This window comes from Mirounga angustirostris, unplaced genomic scaffold (assembly GCF_029215605.1).
Source record: "Mirounga angustirostris isolate CCGP_5_RB_7025 unplaced genomic scaffold, mMirAng1.0.hap1 SCAF_11, whole genome shotgun sequence".
NCBI lineage: Eukaryota > Metazoa > Chordata > Mammalia > Carnivora > Phocidae > Mirounga > Mirounga angustirostris.
The window spans coordinates 31,662,415-31,682,039 of NW_026991719.1; the positions used below are offsets into that span (position 1 = coordinate 31,662,415).

Here is a 19,625-nt window from a genome sequence, read left to right on the forward strand (position 1 = left end):
ATTTGTCCTGACCAAAGATGGGCATGAAGATCAAATGAACAGGAGGAAAAAACCCAGATTTAGACCCACACAAATATAGTCAACTGAATGTTTTGGGGTCTGAAGAAATACTAAACACATAATTGATACAAGCAAGGTCCACTGATAGGTGATCAAATTCTATGGTGAAAGTTCAAAGAGAAGGAATATTTGCATAATCCCGAAGTATTTCCACAAGATGTATATTAAATACTAAGAGAAAATATTGACTTAACATTGAAGAACCTGGCAGATACAACCTCAACCAAATAATAAAGATTAACATGACCAATAATAAACTAAATCAATATCATGTATCGCCCGATAAATGAACACAGAGAAGGAGAAATCATCTCTCTGGTATTATTCCCCAAAATATATATCCTTAATCTTATGAGAAAACATCAGACAAATTCATACTTAAGGGCATTCTATAAAATAACTTACCAGTACATTTTGAAAGTATCATAAAAGATCATAAAAGACAAGGAAGGGCTGAGTCACAGACTGAAGGATATTCAAGGGACATGCCATCTAAATGCCATGCAGAATCTTGGCTTGGATCATGTGATATAAAATAACATTAGTAGAATAGTTAGTAATATCTGAATAAAGTATATAGGCTAGTTAATCATATTGTACCAATGTTACCTTCTTAGTTTTGATAATTCTACATTTTCAAATAAATGGTTATTTTTAAAATCTGTTAGAAAATATTATCTCTGGAATTATTCCAAACACCAGCTATTTTTTAATTTTATTATTAAAAATCCATAGCATGTTTTATAATTTCTGTAAGACTATGTGAGTCTTTCTTTGTGTAAGGTAAATTTAGAATGGCAATGTGATGATAAATTGAGTTTTGGTTGCTACTATACAAGAAGTAGAACAAGGAAGATTCCAATGCTAGCTGGTTAGTTTATGTTAAATCCTTAAAAAAATTATTGATATATCATTGAAATCATGTAGAATGCATGATTACAATTCAAACATGAATAGTAATAAATGCATGGATAGATTAAGAGCAAGTTCTAACACTTTAAGCTAGTTTTACAAATCTGCCTTGATGTATGATGGGGTTACGTCCCAACAGAGCCATTTTAAGTTGAAAATATCATAAGTTGAAAATGCATTTTATACACCTAGCCTACTGAACATCAAAGCACAGCCTCGTCTACATTAAACCTGCTCAGAACATTTACAATTGGGCAAAATTACCTAAGACAAAGCCTATTTTATAATAAGCTTTGGAATAGCTCATGGAATTTGTTGAATACTGTAGTGAAAGTGAAAAACAGAATGGTTTTAAGTGTATTGGTTGTTTACCCTCGTGATCAGGTGGCTGAGTGGGAGCTGGGGCTCGCTGCCACCACCCAGCGTAATGAGAGAGTATCACACAGCATATCACTACCCCAGGAAAATATCAAAATTCAGAATTCAAAGTACAATTTCTACTGAATGTGTATTGCTATCGTAAGGGGCTGCCTATATTGCTAAACTCTCAGATCTTGGAAAATATGTAATAATTTTGTTCTTTGTTTTCTACAAGGCATTGGGTAAATTCCATCATGAGATCCTTGGGATACAGATATGTGCATTCTAGTGTATTGAACATTTATATCCAAAACTTCTGATAAATGGTCGTTTACTCTATCATTATGTTCACTCCCTTCCTTATGCTTTCAACTCCCTTGTTTATCTTCCTTCTTCTATTCACTAAGTAAACCCACAACCATGGTGAATTAGTAACAACCTCATAATCTCAATGCTTTATAACCAGAAACATGCATTTTTCTTGTTTGTGAATCTTTTGACTAGCTGGGTAGCCCTTCTTGAGCTTTTGTATCAGTTTCAGAACTGTTACATATGTTTATTCATTCTGGGACATACCTAGCACATGTTCTTCTCATTGTGTCTGGAAGAACAAGAGGGCAAGTGAGTTCTAAGGCCTCAACTTGGATACTATCACCTATACCCACATTCTGCTGGTCAAATCAAGTCATACTTAGTATCAACGGAGATGGGAAATATATGCTACCTTAACATGGGAAATGTCAAAGTCAAATCACAATCAAACCATGACCATGATTATATAATTATAATAAAGAGGAGTGAAGTATGAGGAAAAGTGGTCCGGTCTACTATACCAGACACAAACCAACTCTCTGTCCTTTCTACACTTGCATGCACATAGCTGAATATGGCTGGGAGACAAAGAAAAAGAAACAAAGCAAAACAAAACAGAAAAACCTCTGACTTTCATTACTATGGCCAAATGGTTTGTAATCCTGTCACAAACCAGCCCCTCCACTTGAATCCCAGATTTCACCTCTTCTGATTTATTCAACAGCCTTGCTGCCCAGTTATACCTCCTCTTACCTGTATCTACAGTGTTTGCATTGACTGGATGATTCTCAGCATAATATCAATATATATTAAATTAACACCTTGATCTGATGGCCCCTGCAGCCCCCAACCCATTTCTCTCTTTTTCCTTGAGGAGAAAGTCCTGGAAAAATTTGTCTATCCTCACTGTCTCTGCTTCTTTATCTCTGTCATCAATTCTCTTATTCACTTCAGTGAGAATTTAATCTTGACAACTCAACTAAAATTACTTTTGTCAAGGAAATCATGACTTTCATGTTGCAGAATCTACAGGTCAATGCTATGTCCTTATCTTTATCTCTCAGTAGTATTTGACATGGTTGACTTTTCTTTCCTTGAAATGTTGTATTAACTTGACTTTGGTTTTCCTCCTATGTCATTGTTCAGCCCTTGTGAGTAGTCTTTTCTCTCTTTTATCTGCTATCAGAACTCGAGATGTTGGCTTGATTTGAGGTTCAGTCCTGTCTCTTTTCCAGTTATATTATCTTCCTGGTCTTTTCTTTGAGGCTTGTGGATCCTGTCTATTCATCATGAACTCCTAATTTATATCTCCAACTCCAGAATTTCTCTTGAGTTTCAACTGCTTATTTGCTTCTTCACATGGGTATCTAGTAGGTATCTCTTAATATTACTCTTGATATACCCATACCCGCACTCTCATGCTAATTTCTTCCACAAAGATTTCTCCACCTCACTTAATGGCACCATTATTTATCTAGTTCATCTTGCCAATCACCTAGGAGTAATACTTGATTCCTTTTTGTTCTCAGTGCAAATTCCTAGCCCATCAGTGAATACTGATCGCAAAGCCATAAATATATATCTCATTTCTGGCCCCTTTTTACCACCTCCATCATTTTTACCCTAGTCTGTACCACCTGAACTACTACAATTGCTTCTTTTATTTCTGTCCTGCTCCCTAAATTCTGATATCCACACAGAAGACAGAGTGCTCTGTTGTAAAAACATAAATTGAGTCATATCACTATGCTTTTTTAAACCTCCCTATGTTATCCAGTTCAGCTTTAGGAGGTGAGGTCAGAAAGGCCTCACATCATCTGGTCCGTGCTTTTTTTTTTTTTCTTGACCTCACCTTCTCTAATTTCTCCCACCCTTCACTGAGCTGCTGCAGCATCCCGAGCCAATTCCTATTTAAGTGTTTAAGTTGCTCACCCTTCTGCTTGGAACACTCTTATCCCAACTTCTTGTTTACCTTCCTCTAAATCTTTTAAATGCCTCTACTCAGGGGACGCCTGGGTGGCTCAGTCGTTAAGCGTCTGCCTTCGGCTCAGGTCATGATTCCAGGTCCTGGGATCGATCCCCGCATCGGGCTCCCTGCTCATGCAGGAAACCTGCTTCTCCCTCTCCCACTCCCCCTGCTTGTGTTCCCTCTCTCGCTATGTCTCTCTCTCTGTCAAATAAATAAATAAAATCTTTAAAAAATAAATAAATAAATAAATGCTTCTACTCAGTGTCACTTCTTTAGAGACATTTTCCTTGAGAGCAGTCTTCATTAATTCTCTCTTCCTAAATAATTAACTTAAAACCTATTGTGTAGTTATCTACCTATTTACTCCTCTTCTTTTCTCCACTTTCTGTTAAGTTCCAATGCGCAAACAATATTTTCTCTCATTTCCTATGGTATTTCCAGTAACAAACAGTTCCTTGCTCAACTCCTTCCCATACTAATATTTATTGAGAGCTACAATATGCTAAGATCCTGTTCTAAATTCTGTAGATACAGCAGGGAGCTAAATAGGCAAATATCTCTGCCCTACTGGGATTTACATGCTAGTAGGAAAAGACAGACAATAATCAAATCGGATGGGGAAAGAAAATGGGTACAGGAGGGGGATAAGGAAAGTCGTGGTGCAAGCTAGAAGTCCAAGATCAAGGAATTGAGGGGTTTGGTTTTACTTAGGAGTAAATCTAACAAAGCGTGTATAGGACTTATATACTAAAAATGACAAAATCAAACAACATAAATAAATAGATCAATTAATTATGGTTAATTATTAATTATTCTGTCTTCCTTTCCATCTGCCCCTCTTAATTAATTAATAATTTATTTTGTTTAAGCCAGTTTTAATACCCAGTCTAGTATTTAGTTATTGCAGCCCTAGCAAACTAATCCATGAAATTATCTTTTCTTATGTTAGAGGCTGAAGTATGGGATGCCACTGAATTTGCTTACAGAAGTTCTATCCAAATTGTTCTCTCTCTCAATCTCTCTCTCTCTCTGTAAAAATAAAATAAATAAAATCCTTTAAAAAAAGAGCTCAGTGTTTAGTGACATTTACCGTGTGTGCAGCTGCCTAACATAAAGTATGCCCAGGTCTCCAGATAATTGTCATGAGTGTTTATTAAATTATGTCTGCAGCTGAGCATGATTTCACATTTTTAATAAAATTTCTCTTCCTATTATGTCAAATGACCAATTTAACACACAAATAAGCAGAGGTTCTAATCACATAGATTTGTAATTACAATTTACAGCATACAGCAGGTGGATTTCTTAGTCAGTGAAGCTACTGATTTTATTGTAAAACACAAAGCTACAGCTTTTCTTATACAAAGTTGTCTGGATGCCTGCCTTTTAGAAAAGTCTCTGTAACCTGAAATTTAGACCCACTTATACTACTAGAATACTTTTACACAGAGAGCAGAAATTGAACTTATTAAAATAGTTTATATAATGTCTGGGCTTGTAAAATGGAGCCCAAGGCACAGAGCCCCCCCTTTTTTTTTTCATTTTATGCAATTTTCTTAGTTGCAGAAATGCAGGTGAATATTCTAACAGAGAGGAGACTAGTATCTGCTTCGGCATTATAGGCCTTTAAGACAGGGAGAATGGTTGATAGATGTATAGATGAGTAGATGGAGAGAAAGGAAAGTAGAGAAATAAGTAAATTTTAAATGATGAACTTTTGGTGGGACATGATTTTCCTTTAGTAAAATCTGCTTATAGTAAAATTTCCTACAGTGATTAGAAACTTGGTAACTACCACTGACATGCAGCATTTCCTCTTCTTCTTCTCACATCTGACATTCTTCCTATTTCATTGAGAATATAGAGTCAAATCAGAGTCTAATTGTCTGCTTCTTCCATTATACCAACCAGCCTAATTTTATTTTCATCCTTGTGTCTTGCATTCCCTCCCATTATATCAGAAAAGTTCTCTGTGCTCTTGTGGCCATCCCTCTACTCATTCACTGAATCCCACAGCTTCTCAACTACATGGAACTCTCCAGGAGTTTTCCCCTTTTGTCTTCTCTATAATAACTGTTATTGTATTTTTCCTATCAACATACACATGCTATAATAATAGCTCCTGATGTTAAAAGACATGTCTCTTTTTACCCCTTATCCTTTCCAGCTACAATCCCATTTCTCTGATCCCTCTTTATTGCAAAACATGGTGAAAGGTTTTCTATACTTACTGTCCTCACTTACACCATTATTCTTTTGTACCTAAACTAAGCTGGCTGTATGCCCCATCCGTCTACAGATACTCTTTTTAATTTCATCAGTAACCTAACACTGCCAGATTTAATCATCTGTATGCAGTCTTCGTCTTGCCCAACTCGACACAGCTGATCTCTCACTGTTTTGGAAACAACTGGCTTCCAGGACTTATTCTTCCTTGATTCTCCTTCTCTCTCTCTAGTAAGTCCTCCTCATTCTCTTTTGCATGTTTCTCCCTTATTCCCATCCCCGTAACTTCCTGGACGCCCAAGGCTCAATCTTCTCTTCTCTTCATTTCTAGCCACACTCATTCCCTATGAGCTCTCCTCATTCAGCCACACCTGAGATTCTAAGAACTTCTAAATTGATAGGCCCAGCTTCAACCTCTCCTTAAATCCAGTTCATATAGCCACTTGCTATCTCCATAGTCCCCGCCATGGATGTCTACAAGGCTTCTCAAACTTCCTTAGGTGCTCTGTGCAAATGAGACCTTATCAGAGAAGCCTTCCTGGACCACCCTATATTAACATCCACATGACTCTCTAACCCTTTATTGTTTTATTTACACCATACATACAAATACATTTTTTTATTGTTTGACTCCTGCTCTCACCCCCTAACGCATTCTGGAATGCATGACTCAGAAAAGCAGGGGATACATTTTTTTCACTGTTTTATCCCCAGTGCTTCTTATAGTGCGTGGCACGTAGCACTTTCTGAAAATGAGTAAGTATAAAACAGTGTGGAATTAGTGTTATACTGTACAAAATGGTATTATGTGGATGGAACTGGAGTAGTATCTTTGCCATAGCAAAACCTTGATATGTATATTGATATGTATATTATATTAGCTTTTTCATAAGAGGAAAATCTCACTTAGAAATTGAAATAATTTTCTCAGTGCTAGCAAATAACAGAGCAAAGATTTAAACTTCCAAAGCTCATGCTCTACACTATATCATAGAGTATACCTGTAAGTAAAGAGAGAGGTCTTACACGCACGTACATACACATGTGTGTTTATGCATGCATGTGCACACACACACTACTTAGTATGGTACAGGGGCAAGGAGGACATGGTAATTGATCAACAAAGTATATTAGTTGTAGTACTAGACATTATCTTAGAATTTTCTGTGGGTGATCTTAACTAAAATTAAAATTAGCTGCTTTCCAAGAAAATGTTCAATTCCCTGAAATTAATTTTTTGAATCTTATTTATCTTTTCTATTTATGAGGAAAAATGTTATCATAGGGTATTAGAGCTGGAAGGAACATTAAGATATTCTATTCCAAACACTCAGGTAAAGCTCAAAACCCTTCTTTCATCACTGTCGGGGCTTATGCAGCATGTATTTGATGGCTTTTAATCATAGAAAATTCTCTCCTTCACTGTGCATCTGGTCAGGAGGCTCTAATAGTGGATTTTTCACTCATTTTGAGCCAGCAATGAAGTGTTTACATTAAAATTAATATTTTCTACACTTGATCTTAGCCAAAAGGCTTTAAGCATTTCTTTGTTTTTATTTTTGCTAATGAATTCTTAGACTTAAAAAGCAAACACAAAACTTTAACTTACAGGTGCTTAGTTCATGGTGTAAAACTTACCTTAGCAATCATATTTGTGTTGAATAACTCCAAAATCTACTTTTAAAACTATATGTCCCAAATAGCATATTTTTCTGAAAAGCATGGATTTGTATCTTTTCCCCAATTATCTGTTTTAGTAAATCTGATCTTCAACTTAGTGCTTACTTTTTCTACACTAGTCCCTTTGATGGTATCTTCTTTGGATAAACTTCTTCATTAAATCTCAAGCATTAGCTAGCTCTTCAAAAGATAGAGTAAAGCAGCAACAGTCACTAATCCTTAACAAAGAGAACACAATCCCTGAAATGTCCTTTTTGCTATTCATTAGATGGCCCCATTCAGTCGACAAGATACAAGTAGCAAGGGAAGAATGCTTCATCCCTAGCTTTTCCATGATCATAGCAGCCAAATAGCAATCAGAGTCAAGTTTCTTTATCTGCCCTATGTTTTTTTTTTTTAAGAAGTCTCTTTTTTTAAAGATTTTATTTATTTATTTGAGAGAGAGAGACAGAGATAGTGAGAAAGAGCACAGGCAAGGAGAAGAGTGAGAAGCAGGCTCCCCGCTGAGTAGGGAGCCCAGCGCAGGGCTCGATCCCCGGACCCTGGGATCATGACCTGAGCCGAAGGCAGATGCTTAACCAACTGAGCCACCCAGGCGCCCCTGCCCTATGTTTTGAGAGTCTGGAATTAGAACTTCTGTAAGCAAATTCAATGGCATCCCATACTTCAGCCTCTAACATAAGAAAAGATAATTTCATGGATTAGTTTGCTAGGGCTGCAATAACTAAATACTAGACTGGGTATTAAAACTGGCTTAAACAAAATAAATTTATTTTCTCAACAGTTCTGCAAGCTAGAAGTCCAAGATCAAGGAATTGAGGGGTTTGGTTTCTTCCAAGGTGTCTCTCCTTGGCTTGTAGATGGTTGCCTTCTCATTGTGTCCTCACATGGTCTTTCCTTTGGGGTATGCATATTCCTGGTGTATGTCTGTGAATCTGAATTTCCTCTTTTTATAAGGACACCAGTAATATTGGACCAGGGCCCACCCTAACATTCTTATTTTAACTTAACCGCCTCTGTAAATGCCCTAACTCCAAATATAGTCGCATTCTGAGATACAGGAAATCAGGGCTGCGTCATATCAATGGCGGCCAGGGAGCAGTGGCACACATAATTCAGCCCATAGCATCTGCACAGGAACCAATGAAAGGGCTCTTCTCCAAACTACCACATTAACAATTCTGTTCCATTGTTTTCATCATAATTTAAAGATTTTTGAAATCCGTTTTTGAAAATACAAAGTATCCAAGTAGAAAGTGAATAGATTTCATGTTTGAAAATGGTTGATGACAAGTCATGTTCATCTTGTACTCTTACTTAAAATAACAATTTAAAACTTGTGCTCATTTAAAATAAACCACAGTAACCAAAATAATCACATGACTTAGGGTGCTAATATGTTTCTTAGTATCTCTTTGATTACCTGACATGGGCCATTCCTATTACCATGCTAAATATTAGAAATTATGCTGTGGGAAACAGTGATGTCATACCACTAAAGTGATTAAAAATGAACCTCCCAGGATGAAATACTTTCATTACTAAAATGAGGATTATGCTCATTTTACTCTCTTGAGAAGATTTTCTTCTAAGAAGGCAGGAAACCTCATAGCCATTAAAGCATTGTACAGTTTCTGTATTTCAAATGAGAGATCAGTGCATAAATATTTCTAACACCTTTAATCAAAAGAGCAATCAAAATAGCAGTTTTAAAATATACTGAATAAAATTTGAATGCTAAGTGCAACAAGGCCATAGGAGATTTCAAAGGCAAAACAGTAATATCACACTTTGTTATGTTTCTCAGATACTAAGCATAAAGTATTATCAGGGTTTTGAAAATTCTATAAATAAGGTATACCTCTCATAAAATATATAATTCCATAAAATTAATTATATAAAACAAAATGTGCATATTCCCCCCCAGATGCTTATTAGGGTTTTGAACTTAAAGAATGATAACTGTAATAGAAAAAAGTAAATATATATGTGGTTAGTTTGTGTGGTTACCATATGGAAATGGGATAAAACAGAAAGAGATAAGCTCAGAAAATGTTTTGAGTTTAGAATATGTTTATCAACCTAACGAGTATAATAATCATCATACTAGCTGGATTACCTTGTCAGAAGATAGAAAAAAACTGATGTGGTTTCTCTCAGCTTCCTGCTAAATACGTATCAAGATGCTGAAATAAGCCTCTAGCAAGACTGAAAATTAAAACTGGCCGCAAAGCTATTCCAAGAACCTAGAAGCACCTAATACAATGCCCAGATGAGAAATATAAGATAAAGTCCATATGCTTGCTCTTGGATAGATCGTGAATAGATAAAAATGTCAGTTATCCCAAAAGTATAAATGTAGGGTGATTCCATTAAATGTACTGTTTGCCACCCCATCCATTTCCTGGAGCTAACTGTTCATTCCAAATGTAGGAAAATTCTTTTAAAAAATGAGCTGGAGGAAGAGGCAGTTAGTCCCCCTAGAAAATAAAGCATCTGTGATTATAGCAATGTGGCATATACAAATGAAGAGAAAGAAAGACTGAAGAAATCTAGGGAATCCAGAAAAAGAGTAAAATATATATGGACATGCCATGAAGGTAGCATTTCAAGTCAGTGAAATTTTTAAATAAGTGGTTTTGTATTATTAGTCCCATATAGAAAATCAGTAACATTGGATACATTCTTCTTCATTTCATATGTATGGATAAATTACAAATGGATCAAATAACTATAAAAATGAAAGCATATAAGTATTAGAAGAAAACATGGGTAGATTTTTTTGTAAGGTAGAAGTGAGGACAGCTTTCCTGTCTCTACTCAGAGTGTGGCACAGGATAATGGGAAAACCACAGAAAATAAAACTCAGTTGTGAGACACAAAATGAACTTGATAAATTCTCAAAGTTCTTTTCAATGTTACATTTCAGTGATCTCATGGAAGTTAATAATAGCACAGTGATTCTTACTATTCAAACATATAATAACAGTGAAGGAGACTTAGGATCACTTCAGCAGGAAACTATTTCTACTTGTAGACCCGGTAAAACGTTACAGCCACAAATAGGCTACTGGATTGTTAACTAAATGGGCTTATTTATCATAGCATTGTCTTTCCATACTTTCAATTCAAACATTATAAGAAAGCATGATGTTGGCAATGAATTACCCTTTTGTATCTTTGTCTTGGCTCCTTACACCATCTAAATGTCTAGGTTTTATTTTTAGTCATACTAAAATCTATTTTTAGTGATAACATAGAATTTTGTAAGGGTAAATGATCATTTCTAAACTTGATTTCCTTGGGGATGCATGGATGATTTATTCTGACTCAGCTCTTGCTCTTTTTATTCCTATTCCAACTCTTTATCTTATCCTCTTGCTACTTTTATCCATTTGAATGCAGTGATTCATTAAGCCTCTAGAGTTCATGAAGACAAAGTTGAAGATGGCAGACATTGTTTAGATATCTTAGTAAGCAACACAGTCTTTCACTGGGACTTTGGCAAGTTTTCTAACCAAATTGTCTCACTTTTTCCACCTCTAAATGAGAAACATAGTAGCGTGTAATTTGCAGTGATTTTCTGAGAATGAAGTGAGATATTGTGTGAAAAATACTTAGCACAGAGCCTGGGATATAGCAAGTACTCAATAAATATTAAGTAGTAATCATATTAATTATTAACTATTATTAACTATGCTATGAGACAGAACATTTTCATTTCCTGGAGTAAAATTTAAAATTTAAAATTTATAAGAATTTTGAGATGGGATGTTTTGCAGAGGGGCCATTTTCTGATTCTTTTCTTGATGTTCTTAATAGTTTAGTACAGTGTTCTTAGCTGAGACAAAATGGCTTTGAAAATCATTGACTTTATAACAAAGAATTTTAATAACCAGAATATAGTTAATAATCTTTTCTTACAAAGAAATAATGTTCGTAAGGGAGATGAACCATGAGAGACTATGGACTCTGAGAAACAAACTGAAGGTTTTAGAGGGGAGGGGGGTGGGGGGATGGGTTAGCCCAGTGATGAGTATTAAAGAGGGCACGTATTGAATGGAGCACTGGGTGTTATACGCAAACAATGAATCATGGAACACTACATCAAAAATTAATGATGTAAAACGTATGGTGATTAACTCTTTGTTACTCTTCAAAATAAAGGAAGACATCCATCCCTCCAAAATCCTCACTGCTTTAAATAGCCAGAAGCTCACCATGCTTCCAACCTCTCAATACTTGTCCAGTAGGTAGAACACATTGTTTTTCAAAGGGTGGCCACATGACCATGTGCTTCCGGAATGCATAAGGAGCTACTTAAACGTGCAGCTTTTGGGCCCCAGCCCAGACTGAATAAGTCAGAATCTATAGGTGGAGCTTAGCAGACTCCTGTCTAACAAGTTTTCCAGGTGGTTCTTATGTAAAGGTTGAAAAATTTGAATTTTATTAGAACAAAAGAAAATGCTGTCAGTATTTCTGTCTTCTGGTTTTTACAACCTGGAGTGGATCCCCCTTTCTGTCACACATAAGCTTTGGCTTCCCTCGTGGATCAGTTAAATAAGTGAACAGTTTACTGGTAACAATTTTGGTACTCCAAGCAGAAACCTGGAGCTGTTATGGTCTAGGAAAAAAAAAAAAAAAACACAAAGTATTAAAAAGGTCAAAAATTGCTGTACTTTGGCTTTTGCAAAATGTAGTCTAAGTAATGTATGGTGAGTAACATAACATAATAAAAATGTAGTCTAAGACTTGGGGGGCACCTGGGTGGCTCAGTTGTTTAAGCATCTGCCTTCCATTGTGGCCTGGGGTTCCCTCCTCAGTGGGGAGTCTGCTTTTCCCTCTCCCTCTGCCCCTCCCCCATCTCATTCGTGTGCGCGCGCGCACACACGCACATGCACTCTCTCTCTCTCTCTCTCAAATAAATAAATAAAATCTTGTAGTAAGACTTGGAAAGACTCATGGGTTTCATGGTTCTTTTATCACTCTGGGAAACCCAAGCCATCACTTTCAACATTTCCTCATCCCTTCCAGCCTCATCAGGAGAAGCTTCTTGCCTCAGGATAAAATGTGTTTTTTAATAGGGTTAATGGCATTTGAGGAAAATTAGTGAAGCCAGTGAAGTGCGCTTATAATTTAGCAGAAAGCATTTTCTTGCTCAGACGTGATGTTGAAAAACTGATAGGCAGTTAAGGGGATTAGGAGATTATTTTCGGCTGTTAAAATTATATTCTGAAAATGTTTACCACATTTAAAATTATTTTTGTGTTTTTTACAGGAATCACATTGCCTCCTAAAGGGAATATAGATATCCCAGTGTTATTTATGCCCCACATTATGAAATTACACAGAACAATGGTCATTGTTCAAATGATGAGGGCGAATAGAGAAAGTTGGCCTATTGACAATTTTGATGAATTGAGCACAGAGATGAAAAGGTAACTTTTCAATAAAGACATTGAAGGAAAATGATTTTATTTTGACTGGTGCTGACATGATCACTCTTTTCTATGTTATGCAATGTAAAGTTCATGGTTTTATATTCTCTGAAGTGTTGAAATTTATATGTTCACAAGAGGAAAATACATTTGTTATATGGGTATAGTATATATCATTTGATGTTCAGAGTGATGAACAAGTCAACCTTAAGTATCATGTCAATGAATCAGAATCAGAGACACGCAAGGGGGCGACTCTTTTTGACTGGGAAAATAGTTATTGCTGAGACAACAAATAATAAATCTCTAGAGAACAACCTGAAGCAGCTTGTCTTGGCAGAGTATGGGACTGGTGATGCTGGCATTCACCAAGTGATGGCCCTGTGCCAGGTGGGTATGACACCCGAAGGAAATGCCGCCATGACTACCACCATATTACCTGTGTTGCTACCAGGATGATGAGTGCTTCACGGAAATTTAAGCAAACTCCAATAATGATACAAAATGTGTATGTCTTCTCTGCTTTTATAGTTTCGTTAAGTATTTCTTCACATTTAAAACAATTCTTTTCTGTGAGCCCATTAGTGTCCATTCTGCCACGATGTTCACCCTTCTAACAGTCAAGACTGCCTATGTATTTGTGGGTCCCGGTGTGAAATGAAAATGAGGGGGCCCTCACTTAAAAATGGTTGAGAATTTCCAGACAGTTACAGTGGTGTACTAAACAAGCGTGGAACAATTCTAGGTGTGGAGTCCTTGTGCTGTTTGTTGTGCAAGTCATGTGCTCGTGAAGCTGGTCCTGCCTGCTCTGTCTTATGTTTCATTTTTAACAAGGAAAGCCCATTTTCAACAATGACCAGAACCATTCTGTACTATTCTGTACTATTGCCGTTGTCTTGATGGTGTATGATGGACTTAGAATATTTTGACAAATGCCCTCTTTCTTTTAAGAGATAACCCCCAAAAGTAAATTCTTTGTCACTTTCTTTGTCACTGTCCTTAATGGCATTTTTTGTGTTTTGTGTTTGGCCTGTCCAATTTAGAATATAACCCATAGGAACTATATTGCCTCTGATTAATCACATTTTAGTCTCATCAATAAATACCAATACCGACTTTTAAAAGCAGGGGAAAAGCTCTTCGTTTTTAACTTACATCTCACGATCCTTGTGGTACATTTTTCTTTGTGATAATTTCCCAGGGTTTGCTTTGAAATGTTCATAACATTTGCAGAAAGTGTTTTGTATTTCAGTTTCTCTCTGCCAAAGTTTAAATTCATGAGCTTTGCTAAAATACCATTAAGTTAATAATGAATATTCTCTTTTATGCTAATATTGAAAGTGTTCTTGTTTTTGTTCACTCTTCCTTATTTAATTTCTCATTAGAACTATGGGAATAGAAAGTGGAGCAATCCAAGCAATACACTGGATATACCCTATTCTTGGACTTCCACAGGCACTACATCCTAAATTCCCTCAAGGTACGTATATTTTAGAGTCAGAGAACACCAAGATTCTAAATGATCTTAGAGGCTCCTTTAATCCCATCTTTTCTTGTACAAGCAAGAGAACTAAGGTCCAGAGAAAGTAAGTCGTGAAGTGAACAGCCCTGCTGGTAGGAGTGCTAGCACTGAATCTGGTCTCCTAATCGTAAGTCCAATGATCTTTCCACCAAACCACACCATTTCCTGTTGTTCTTCCTGTTGGTGAAACCTCAAAATCAGCTAAGATAGAAATAACATTAACTTCAGGCCCCTTTGTTCTGCATTCTGTGGGGCACTTGGAGCCCTGCTCTAGGTCTTTAAGATTCCCAGGTACTTTGGTTCTTGGGTCACACTTATTTCCCGGATTCCAGCTTCTGTGTAACTCTAAGTCTCATCCAAGAACTATCCTATGGGGATACCCATCCCTGTATTCTCTGTTGTCCCAGACACTAAACTTGTATGATGACATCCAAAAACCAGTCAGAACATACTGAAGTTTTCAAGGAAGTTCACTTCCCTACCATACACACAACATAAAATCCCTACTCTTAAAATGCCTTTCTTTTTCTCAGCGACCCCTCTTTTTCTTTCCCCTGCTCCAAACTTCTCTCAAGTTTCTGTGTGTTCTCCTTCCTCAGTACTCTTCTCACTTCTTCTGCATTCCTTGATTTTCCCATTTTCTTCCCAGAGTAAGCCTAAGAAATGCAATTCCTCTTGGATATCCATAGAGCCACCTCTTACCAGGCCTTACGCTAGTTCTTCATAACTAAGGCACGCTGAATTGCTCAGCCCTGCAAAGAGATACCTCTTCTGGAGCCCCTCTCTTGAGCAATACGGATGACCTGAGAGAAGTCTTGAAATTTTGAATTTTTCTTCTCCTTCCAGTACCGATCTTTGGTAGTGAAACAGAGTTAGTCCTGTACTGCCATATATTATGTCACCACACTTCAGAAGAAGAGAAAATAGTAAGTTTTGCTCATGGATAACAGCATTTCCCCAGATACACTGAAGGCCAAGGTTACATATTGCCTTAGGTTGTTTAATTTTAAAATCCACATATCTAGCAGTACCTTTGGCAGTAAATGTCATTTGTCTTACATGAAGTATTTTTGCTCTTAAGTTAAAAAATTATCAACACATAAATGTTTCAGATATACTAAATTATCCTCTGAATGCTTCACAAACATGCCAAAATGTTTCTTTTATTTCCTCCTGGAAGATAATTGTTTGTATACTTTCCATGGAGCCGAACGGTTCAAAATTTATAATACACTCATCTGATCAAAGTGATGTAATAAACCCTAGACATTACTCTGTTGAAATACTAACAGCAACATTGCTCATGTTGACTGCAGACACAGTTTTGTTTTTCCCAGATTAAAGATTTAAAGCAGATATTTTTCAGTCTGAAACAAAGCCTATGAAAACATAAAACGTAAATTTCTTGCACCGTTCTCGTCAAAGAAAGTTAAACATGCTGCAGAAACAAAAAGGCATTTTCCATCAAGTCACTTCTCTTGGTAATTATTCAATTTTTAAATTAAGTGTGAGTTCTATAAATAGCCTGTGTTGCTTTAGCACAACCCAGTAGTAACATCAGTGTTCTGAAACAGATTGTGTACTAGTTATTAAATCATTTTTGCAGAAGTCTAAAGCCTATTCTTGTAATTATTTTCTTCGTCTACAAATGCCCTCGAGAAAAAAATGAGTACAATTATGTAAATACATATTGCTTACTTTCTGTACAGTCCATCCTTCATTCTTATAAACACATCAGACAGAACCTATTGCTTTCCCTGCTCAGCTGCATCACCTTCAATGCTTACTGTTTCTTTTCTGTTTTTCTGTGTCTATCGCTCAGGTTATTCTTAAACCCGGGATACTTGTCATTGTGTGAGCCACCTTTTCTTTGTGTGTATTCCTATTTGCTCCTATCCGTTGGGGCAGATAATTGGAAAAGGACTCTACTACTGTCACGGTGTGAAGACAATGGAATGCGAATCCATTGTGATTGAGTAATCCGTACATTGCCAGGGCACTAATTTCTGAAGGACTTAGAGGACAAGACTAGTGACATGATACTAATTGTAACTTTGATCACACTAATTTCCAATTTAATGCTTTATGGCTGAAGCTAATTAAAGCCAGAGCAGCCTGTACATTTTCCTCAATCATTTCAACCCTCTTCATTTACATCTTGTATTTCACTACTTATTCTAAGTTCAGAATGTTCAATATCAACCTGTATGTTTTAGAATTAAAAATAAATTTATGTTAGATATTTATAAATATGGTGTATAATGTGAAAGAACATAAATCTGAGGACATTATCCAGTTGTGCAGTTTAGATGAATATATTATTATTGATGCCACAACAGTATCGTGTAATACATTTTAAAAGATTTTTTATATTATGATTCCCTTTTATCCCCTATATTAAATTTATGTTTTATGTGCATCTGAATTGATAAAAATATAGCATCTAATATATATATATACTTTTTTAAAGATTTATTTATTTATTATTATTTTTAGAGGGGAGGAGGGGCAGAGGGAGGAGAGAGAGAATCTCAAGCAGACTCCTTGCTGAGTGTGGAGCCTGATATGGGTCTTCAATCTCACGACCCTGAGATCATGACCTGAGCCAAAATCAAGAGTCAGACACTTAACCAACTGAGCCATCCAGGTGCCCCAAGCAAATACATTATTTTTGAGAAGTAATATATTTATTTGTGTGGCCTCTAGTATACTTGGCCGCATGATATTATAGAGCTAATGCCAAAGGAATTCATTAATACTCCTTTGTGTAATTAGTAGTTGTATATAGACACAATATTTTGGTTTCTCACAAGATCACTGACAACTTCTTCTGTACTTGATATAAGAAAACATTGAAATTTTATATATATATATATATAATGATTCAGGGGTGCCTGGGTGGCTCAGTCAATTGAGCATCCAATTCTTGGTTTCGGCTCATGACATGATTGTGGGATCGAGCCCTGCATCGAGCTCCAGTCCTGCATCGGCTCTCCACTCAGCAGGGAGTCTGCTTGAAGATTCTCTCCCTCTGCCCCTCTCCCGACTTCTGCTTTCTCTCTCCCTTTTTCTCTCTCTCTCAAATAAATAAATAAATCTTTAAAAATATATATAAAGTTTTAATGCTGTATACTAAATTAATATTATAATTACATTTTAACATTAATTTTAAATAATTCATTGCAATTTTATTTTTAACCGTTAGTGTATTTTGTAAATTTAAAAACAGTTTACAAAAGAAAATCAAAATATTTTACTGAAATAATTTAAATATGAATTTTAAGGTGCATGTGAATAAAGAATAAGAAATATTTTTGAAGTGTTATTACAAAATAAATGCTACAGAACTTATTTTTTTTAATTATTTGAAGGTATTTGCTGTAGTATTACTATGTAGGTAGAGTTTGGTATTTGCCACAATGAACATATAGATAGCTGAAAAATTCACGTGTTCCTGACCACCAGTTGAATTATTGATATGATTAGGTGAGTTCCTGAATCAAATTTTACATCCTAATATAATCTTCTGTAATCTAGTATATATCTTCCAGGTTAATCTCTGTCGTGCTATTTTTACATATTATTTAATATTCTTATTTGTTTCCAAAATGTCATTGTATATAGATATTGCATGAGTGTGTGTGTGTGTGTGTGTGTGTGTTAATGCCAGACACAATAAGTCAAAGTATGCAAAAGGATATTTTTCATCACATAATTTATTTTCTTCCATCTCAACTGGAAATATTTCTCTCCTGTAGTTGTCATAAAATGTCAGTCCAGGAAGCGGATAGAACAGGAGGTGGAAGTCACGCTGACTGGTGATTTTTTTGGAGAAAATCCTATCTTAGATGCGACAGATTTTGTAGTGATTCCAAAAAAGTCTTCATATGATTCTTATGAAGATATTGATGGTAAGAGAACCACAGTCATGGATATAAAAAATGATAATAAATAAAAATTCAATTTCCTTAAATTGCAGGTTGCTGATTCTTCAGTTACATGAAAATCCACACCCAATATGTTTCAGTAACGATATATCCTTAAAATAGTGCTCAGCAAGTGTTCAGTGATGTTTGTTCTCTTCACATAGGTGGTTATTTCCAAAAGGAAAACAATTATAGTTGTTAATGGATTTTTTTTTCAGTTCCTCTTTATTTTATTTTTTTTATTCTTATGTTAATCCCCATACATTACATCATTAGTTTTAGATGAAGTGTTCCATGATTCATTGTTTGTGCATAACACCTAGTGCTCCATGCAGAATGTGCCCTCCTCAATACCCACCACCAGGCTAACCCATCCTCCACCCCCTTCCCTTCTAGAACCCTCAGTTTGTTTTTCAGAGTCCATCATCTCTCATGGTTCGTCTACCCCTCCAATTTCCCCCGCTTCATTCTTCCCCTCCCGCTACCTTCTTCTTCTTCTTTTTTTTTTCTTCACATATATTGCATTATTTGTTTCAGAGGTACAGATCTGAGATTCAACAGTCTTGCACAATTCACAGCGCTTACCAGAGCACATACCTTCCCCAGTGTCTGTCACCCAGTCACCCCATCCCTCCCACCCCACCCCCACTCCAGCAACCCTCAGTTTGTTTCCTGCGATTAAGAATTCCTCATGTCAGTGAGATCATATGATACATGTCTTTCTCTGTTTGACTTATTTCACTCAACATAATACCCTCCAGTTCCATCTACGTCGTTGCAAATGGCAAGATCTCATTCCTTTTGATGGCTGCATAATATTCCATTGTATATATATACCACATCTTCTTTATCCATTCATCTGTCGATGGACATCTTGGCTCTTTCCACAGTTTGGCTATTGTGGACATTGCTGCTATAAACATCGGGGTGCATGTACCCTTTCGGATCCTTACTTGTTAATGGATTTATAAGAATAGATTATGATTCTGTCATCAGTGAGAAGAGTGAAAAACTGTAGTAACTCATTACCACGTCCCTTCACTTTTAATCTCTTCCTTTATTCTCTTTTTCTGATTTGAGGAATGATTGAAACCATGTCTTGCAGCTTTAAATTCAGAAACACAACCTTGATTAAATGTTCCTTATTTAAAGAAATTGAAAAATTGCCGTAAATTAGATGCAATCCCCAAATAAATTTTGTATAATAATCCCTTTGGCAT

The 19,625-nt window shown here is 36.1% G+C and overlaps 1 protein-coding gene across 1 annotated transcript in view; it reads left to right on the forward strand.

Moving 5' to 3' along the window:
• CFAP47 (cilia and flagella associated protein 47) overlaps positions 1–19,625 on the forward strand; it is a 495,620-nt gene that overhangs the window by 413,124 nt on the left and 62,871 nt on the right. The window contains exons 60-62 of the mRNA XM_045873173.1: positions 12,798–12,957; positions 14,343–14,437; positions 18,238–18,390. Coding sequence (XP_045729129.1) covers positions 12,798–12,957; positions 14,343–14,437; positions 18,238–18,390 — 408 coding nt within the window. The remainder of the gene's footprint in view (positions 1–12,797; positions 12,958–14,342; positions 14,438–18,237; positions 18,391–19,625) is intronic.